At 38.6% G+C, this 8,517-nt stretch overlaps 1 protein-coding gene across 1 annotated transcript in view; it reads left to right on the plus strand.

The window, feature by feature from the left end:
* The window catches only part of kcnk3a (potassium channel, subfamily K, member 3a), an 84,872-nt gene extending 76,588 nt beyond the window's left edge, over positions 1-8,284 (plus strand). The window contains exon 3 of the mRNA XM_060820970.1: positions 7,440-8,284. Coding sequence (XP_060676953.1) covers positions 7,440-8,284 — 845 coding nt within the window. The remainder of the gene's footprint in view (positions 1-7,439) is intronic.
* Positions 8,285-8,517: the final 233 nt, after the last annotated feature.

Here is an 8,517-nt window from a genome sequence, read left to right on the forward strand (position 1 = left end):
GCTTTTTGAGATGTCATTAAAAGTCTTAATTGTCAAACTAGAAACCAGTCTCTTTTGTGCATGTAACTGCTTTAAATAATACACAAGCTCAAGATAAAAATCAGAAATTTATGAGGAAACATGGACATCAACAGAAAGGCAGATAATAAAACCTTCCTTACCAAGAGAAAACAACTGCATCTATGTGAGTTGAGAAAACAGTTATCCTAGAATGCTGTTCAAATAGTCAAAGGTAATGGGTTCAAATACAATTAAATTTATCTTTTGACAAGGAAATAGAAATATCAGGAGGTTAATCTAATGACTTAGTTCCTGCTCTTAAAAATATTTAGACCTCTATTCCTGTAAAGCTGGTGTAACCTGTCTTGGATGGACTTGAGGTTGCTATGGGTGTAAAATGAAAATCATCCATTCCTCAATCCTGATTTCTCTCAGCATTTAATATAAAAATCAATTCATGAGTATCTAAAAGTACAATTTCAGCATAATGTAGATGTATATATTTCCTTACAATAACAATTACAATATTGTTTCTTTTGGATGCATAATTACCATATTTATCATTAGTACAATTATATCTATATATTATTGAAAGGCATATTGCATTTAAATGCAATATAAATTGCAATATATTACGTTATATATGAAAATATATTGTTATATTGTTACATATTATTGCCTCCCAATTAATAGATTGTTGTCATGTAAATGGTCAGCATGACACTTCTGAACTCAGCCTGTTCCTTTCATCACATGCGTGGTTAATTGCCGTGATGTTTTAGTAATAAATTATTAGGTTCCAGGCTAATGGACACCAGAAGGTCGCTTTTGCATAAATGTGTCATAATTGTACACAATCACACACATTTGAAAGAAATCCTATATGAAGGTTCAAAGTAATTCCTTAAATTCTGTTTATTTTTTTTAAAAACTTGGCTTTGGCTCAAATTAAGCCATGAACACAAAAGTTTCTGTCTTTAAGATCCATGAGAGAATGAACCATGGGTAAGCTATACTTTAACCTCTAGGCATGGCTACTGGGTACAAAGTAATTGAATCAATTTTATAAAGCTGTGTAAAACTTAAAATAGCAAAATTGGTTTAATCTCTGCATTCCCTCCTTCTCAGTCACTCTGTAGCTTTTTGATACAGTTGACTACCCATCCTCAATTAATACAACTCCACTGCTGTCCAACTTAATGATAATGTCCTTGCTTGGTTCCAAACCAGTTATAAAATGTACAACTGCAGAAACAGCATGTTTGCTGCCCCAACACTATTATGTCTGCAATCTCCTAATGATCAAAACTTGACTCTTCCTATTGCTCATCTACATGCTATTCATTGGCAACATTATCCAAAGTAATAGCTGTCAGGGTCTCTAATTTACTCCAGTGTTATCTAAATTTGTTTTTCCATAGCTGTTTTGTTCTGGCCATATTTCCTATGCTAACAAACTACCCCACAAGTTGCAATTTCCTTCCAGTGAAGTGCAGCAGGTCCGATGGCAGCTGTAGAGAGAAAGCAGTATTAATGTTTTGAGTCCAATGACCTGTCTTCAGTAACAAAAACAGAAATTGCTGGAGAAGTTCAGCAGGTCTGGCAGCATCTGTGGAGAGAAATCAGAGTTAACGTAGATACTGCCAGAGCTGCTGAGATTTTCCAGCAATTTCTGTTTATGTTTCTGATTTACAGCATTCACAGTTCTTTCGACCCTTCTTCAGAATTGGGGAAACAATGTCACTACCCTTTGCCTTCACCACTCACTCTGTTCAAGTTAAATGAGTTCAGTTGTATCCTATTTGGTTCTCAGCTAAGTTTGTAAGCCCATATCTTTTCCATAAAGATCACCTATTGCAATCACTATTACATAGATTGTTTCTTACCCATCTCAGGCCATTTGTTGTTAAATCATCCACATCCATATCTTTGTTGTCTCCACATTCAATTGTTCAAATGTGCTTCTGGCTAGCCTCCTACTCTCATCTTTTGAAAAACTCAAACCCATGAGGTCATTGATGTCACATTCAGGTCCTTGACCTTGGACTTCTTGCACTAACTAGACCCAGTGTCTTTGCAATATCTATTTGGGCATTCTGTTTGGATGATGTACACATCTCCTTTTCTTTGTCCCCTGTACCAGGTCTCAAATTCAATTTTGGAAAATCTGGATATCTGTTTTCTTGCCATCTTTATGTCTAGTCTGAGTCAAACCCACTTTCAAAATGATTTTCAGCACTGCTCCAGACAAAATGCACCTCCGTTCAAGAGGTGCAGGTCGGTTTTAAGCAGTGCAGGCTAACCTAAACTGTTGCTAGTCTTCCATAATTTTGTGACCTATCCTCAAGGGTGTGGCTGTTTCCCTCTGTGTTTGGTATGGTCATCATGCTGCCATTATTTAAATGAATGGGTAGCAAAACGATTACATACTGCCTGCATCAGTATCAATGGGCATAGGTTGACTGTCCATCACAATTGCTGCCCTTTGGTTATTATTGTGTATCCTGACCTAACTATATTTTCCCTGAAACTGCAGCTTTAAAATACAACTTTTAAGTCCTTCAAGTACACAAGAGAGACCTGTGCATTTTGGTGCACAATACATTATATGTCAAAAACTATTTATCCATTATTGGATAAATAGGTTTAATTGTATATCTGAAAAGCTGTGTTTGGACACAGTGTGGAAATAAAGCAACACAAATGTTATAAATGACTTTCTTCTTCTTATATTCATTTTGAGCTGTGAAGTGATCATTTTATTTTTTCCCTGTGACTCATTACCCATACACTCTCCATCCAGGGTAACCAAATAAATGTAATTTATTGTGTTCATTATACAAGTTTTCAAGCTAGCGACCACTCATTTGCTAAGATGGATAGGCAGAAATTTGCCATATCTACTTAAGAGAATTAAGGCACAATCTGTTTGTAATATAACTTAGACATTCATGATGTTGCTTTATAAAATAACTTGTACAAATTGTGCAAATTGCTATTAATTGTAGAATTGTGTATACAAGTATATATTTCAAAACTCATGTATTATCTGTCCTTCCTTGCCTATGGAATGAACATTATTACCCACAGCTGGGTTTTTACTCAAATAATGATTATTAGTTTATTTCCCTATAATTTTTATAACTTAATATTGTTTTACTTATTTTGATGGCATTACAACAGTTTGTAGATGGGAATAACTGCAATGCAAGCAGTCATCTCAGAATTCTGGCTCAGAGCGTAAAAGCTTTTGAAGTAACACCAGGCAAACTGTTTCTTTTCATAAGTAATTCCCTCCACACATCTATCACCATCTCACCTACCTACCCCCCCCTCCCCATTTATTCCTGAACTCCCTTCCCCCTCCCTAGTCTTGATGAAGGATCCTGACCTGAAACATCACTCTCCTGCTCCTCTAATGCTGTCTGACCTGCTGTGTTTTTCATGCTCCACATTTTATGGACAATAGAGTCAGAGTCATAGAGATGTACAACATGGAAATGGACCCTTCAGTCCAACTCATCCATGCCGACCATATCCCAACCTAATCTAGTCCCACTTGCCAGCAGTTGGCCCACATCACTCCAAACCCTTCCTATTAACATACCCACCCAGATGCCTCTTAAGTGTTGCAATTATACTAGCTTCCATCACTTCTTCTGGCAGCTCATTCCATACATATACCATCCTCTGTGTGAAACAGTTGCCCCTTTGGTCTCTTTCCTTTCTCACCCTAAACCTATGCCCTCTAGTTCAGGATTCCCCCACCCCAGGGAAAAGACCTTGTCTATTTATCCTATTCGTGCCCTTCATAATTTTATAAACTCTATAAGGTCATCCCTCAGCCTCTGACACTACAAGGAAAATGGTCCCAGCCTATTCAACTTTTCCCTATAGCTCAAATCCTCCAACCATGGCAACGTCCTTGTAAATCTTTTCTGAACCCTTTCAAGTTTCACAACATCCTTCCGATAAGAATTGAATGCAGTATTCCAAAAGTGGCCTAACCAATGTCCTGTGCAGCCACAATGTGACCTCCCAACTCCTGTACTCAATACACTGACTAATAAAGGGAAGCATACCATATACCTTCTTCACTATCCTATCTACCTGCGACTCTCCTTTCAAGGAGCTATGAACCTGCACTCCAGGGTGTCTTTGTTCAGCAACACTCCCTAGGACCTTACCCATTAAGTGTATAAGTCCTGCTCTGATTTACTTTCCCAAAATGTAGCACCTCACATTTATCTAAATTAAACTCCATCTGCCACTCCTCAGCCCATTGGCCCATCTGGTCCAGATCCCGTTGATGGTTTCTGCTACATCTGAATATTTATATGCAATAAATTGTCACAGGCAAGAGAACAAATGAACTTGAATTTATACGACACTTTTCACATTGTCCATTAGTTTGACCCAAAGTGCTGACAGCCAATGAATTACCCGTGACCTGTAGTTACATGTTTGCACAATAGAAGCAGCATATGAGATGAATGTGAGTTCTTTCTTTAATAACACTGGGTGAGGAAAAAAGGTTGGTCAGTGGTACAATTCCCCACTCTTTTTAAATATTACCATGCAATCTTTTACATCTTCCTAAATAACTTAATTGGGTTTTAATTTCATGTATACAGTAAACAGCAGGATTCTTAGGAGCATTAAGAAACAGACAGATCTTGGTGTGCAAGTTCGTAGCTCCCTGAAAATGGTAACGCAAGTGGATAAGGTGGTAAAGGCTGGGTACAAATGTTTGCCTTCAATGGTTGGGGCATTGAATATTAAAGTTGACAAGTTATGTCGGAGCTGTATAAAACTTTACTTAGGTTATATTTGGAGTATTGCATACAGTTGTGGTCACTGCACTATATGAAGGGTGAGGAGGCATTGGAGAGGGTGCAAAGTGGTTTATCAGGACTGGAGTGTATTAATTATAAGTTAAATGGATAAGTTGAACAAATTGGAATTGTTTTAATTAGAGTGTTGGAGACTGAGAGGCAACCTGATGAAAATACATAAAATTACGAGAGGCATGAGTCTGAGTCTTTTCCCCAGGGTGGAAATGTCAAATAGTAGGGGTATAAGTTTAAGGTGAGAAGGGGAAATTTTAAAGGAGATGTGTGAGGCAGTTTCTTCCACAGAGGGTGATAGGTACCTGGAATGTACTGCTGGGGGAGGTGGAGAAGCAGATATAATAGCAATATTTAAGAGGCATTTAGACAGACACATGAACAGGCAGGGATTAAAGGGAAATGTGCAATGTGCAGGCACATGGGACTAGTATAGAATAACATAATGGTCAGCACAGACATGGTAGGCTGAATGGCCCAATTCCTGTGTTGTACTGTTCTATGTTCTATGATAAACAATCTTTGAAATCATTTGTTTAAAATATTTTCTGGATCATCCGTTTGATTAGCGCACCATCCGTTATCTTAAGCATCCATTCAATTCACCACAAGCACTCTGTAGTAGTAGTGTTTACCATCTATAACATGCAATGCAGTAATCTCCTTTGAAAGCACCATTAAAACGGCAAACTTGAGCTACCATGTAGGACAAGATCACCAGCGGCATGAGAACTCCCCAACCTGCAAACTTCTCTCCAAGCCAAACACCTTCCTGACTTGGAACCATACTGCTGTACTTTTATTTTAATTCAGGCAAAATCCTAGAATTCCTACTCTAAATCCTATATCTATACCAAATGGACTCTCGAGATTCATGTGGTGACTGACCACTAGCTGGGGTCAAGAGTAATTTAGGATGGGTAATAAATGCAGGTCTTGCCAGCAACATGCACTAACCAAGAACCAACTGAAAAAAGCATCCTTGCTTTGGCATTACCATCTCTCAGAATAGACTCTATGCTGATGAGGTACCCTCCTGCTGTCACTGCTACAAGCCATTGTTGGGCATGATCCTGAGTCAGGTATTGAGATCATAGGGCAGAATTTTCTCCCTACATGACAGAGACTAATGAGTTGGGAGAGGAGGTGCAGTGTTCTGAGGAGGAAGATGAGGACATTGAGAAGGGCAAATGTCATCTTGAATATGAGGAAGTGCAATAGCATTCAGTGCTATGAGCCAGACAGCGTTTAATTGACACCTGATCCCTGTAGATGAGATCATTCATTAATTGTAAAAATATTGGCGAGCAGTTTGCAAGCAGATCCTTTCTGTTCCTGAAGACAAATGCAGTCTCTGCTTATTTCATTTCTGTTTGATTTTGGTCTTGTTTTGAAGAGGAATGTTTTGAAGGCTTCCACGTATGTGATGTTCCCACATTCAGCAATGTTCGATTCACCATACCCCAATCTTACCTCACCCCTCACCTTAACTACACCTCACCCAAGACCACTACATCTCTCAGACTTTGAACCGGCCCCCAACACCCAAACCAGACATCTACGTCCCAGCCAACACCCCACCAGATTCAATCCGATCATCTCTCCTTCCTTCACATGCCAAATCCCAAATCTTTTTCCTTTTGAATCGAGATTTGCTTGTATTTCAATCAACATGCCTTTACTGCTCATATTGTGGTCTTCTTTATGAAGGGGAGACTGAAGATATCTTTTGCAAATGCTTTGTAGAACATCTCCATTCATTCCACAGTTGTATTCTTGAGCATTTGGTTGCCTGCGATTTTAGTTCTTTCCTCCACTTCAGTCTGATCTTCCTGTCCTTGGCTGCTGCAATGTTACAATGATGTTCAATTGAAATTCCAGAAAAAGCACTGCATCTTTCAATGATGCTTTTTCCAATCTCATCAGTTCACTGTCTGTCTGCTTATTTTAGATGGCAGCTTTTGGTATGAATTCTGCTTTTCTCATTTACACCTTTTTAATTACACTACTTTTGTTTATTTTAACTTGTCTTTTTACTGTATCCTTTTCCTTGCACTATCATTCTTTTTGTCAATAGCCTTGCCTGCCTTCCATCCTTTTACAGGAATTCCCTTTCTTCATTCCTCTTCCTCCACCTATTTTTCTGTCTTGCTTAAAACCCTCTCATCTCAAGGACTCACAGTTCTAATAAAAGGTTATTGACCTGATACATTAACTCTGTTTCTGTCTCCACAGATGCTGTTGACCTGCTGAGCATTTCCAGCATTTTCCAGACCTCCAGTGTTCACTGTATTTTTCTCTTCCCAACAGTAGCAGTTAGCATCTATTCAATCTGTCATAGTTGTTTTGTCTGCTAGCAGGAAGTGACATGTAAATAAAATGGTTTTCCCTGCATTGCACTCACCAAATTTTTCAATGACATTTTTAGAGAAAATATACCTGATCTAATATTATTGAAAAGACTGGTTTGCAGCAGCCATGCAATTGGATTCTTTAATGCAATGTTTCCAGATTACTCTAATAAAAAGTGCTTTATTGATATTGTGTCCCACATAGACCAAATGAATGATGATGTACATTTTTCTTTGGCAGGGTATGGCCATGCTGCTCCCAGCACTGATGGAGGGAAAATTTTCTGTATGTTTTATGCTCTGCTTGGGATCCCACTCACCCTGGTCATGTTTCAAAGCATGGGAGAGCGAATCAATACATTTGTCAAGTACCTCTTACATAGAATCAAGAAGTGCCTGAGGATGAAACGAACAGAAGTCTCCATGGCAAACATGGTCATCATTGGCTTTTTCTCCTGCATTAGCACCCTGTGTATTGGGGCTGCCGCATTCTCATATTATGAGGATTGGACATTTTTCCATGCTTATTACTATTGCTTCATCACACTCACTACCATTGGTTTTGGGGATTACGTAGCTCTACAGAAACACGATGCTCTTCAAAAGAACCCTCACTATGTGGCGTTTAGCTTTGTCTACATTTTGACAGGCCTCACAGTAATTGGAGCATTCCTCAACCTGGTAGTTCTGAGGTTCATGACGATGAATGCAGAAGATGAAAAACGAGATGCAGAGCAGAAAGCCTTGCTAATAAGAAATGGACAAAGTACCATCCGTACAACAGAAACTTCTGGCAACTTCCGCAACATGTATGCAGAGGTTCTTCATTTTCATTCCATGTGTTCGTGTCTCTGGTATAAGAGTCGTGAAAAGTTGCATTATTCAATTCCTATGATCATCCCCAGAGATATATCCACATCCAACACTTGCATTGAACAGAGTGATGCATCTCCCAATAGGCTTCCTGAAAATTTTTCAAATGGTTGTGTGTGTAATTTGCACAGATCTACGATTAGCTCCGTGTCTACAGGACTGCACAGCTTGTCTGCTGTCAGAGGGCTAATGAAAAGAAGAAGTTCCGTGTAATAGGGATTCATTCAGAAATTAATGGACGTTGTATAAAACGTTGTGTATAGAAGTTAGGAAGTCGATCGATCCATATCCATTTTGTTTCATATCTCACCTGGTGAAAATCACTAGATGTTTATTCAAAAAGAAAAGTGGCATGAAAACATATCAGTTATGGTGTTTGCTTTGAGATTAAAACTCATAAGTTTGACAAAAAAACTGCAAACAAGCTGTATAATGTGCAAACACAG

This window comes from Hemiscyllium ocellatum, chromosome 3 (assembly GCF_020745735.1).
Source record: "Hemiscyllium ocellatum isolate sHemOce1 chromosome 3, sHemOce1.pat.X.cur, whole genome shotgun sequence".
Lineage (NCBI taxonomy): Eukaryota > Metazoa > Chordata > Chondrichthyes > Orectolobiformes > Hemiscylliidae > Hemiscyllium > Hemiscyllium ocellatum.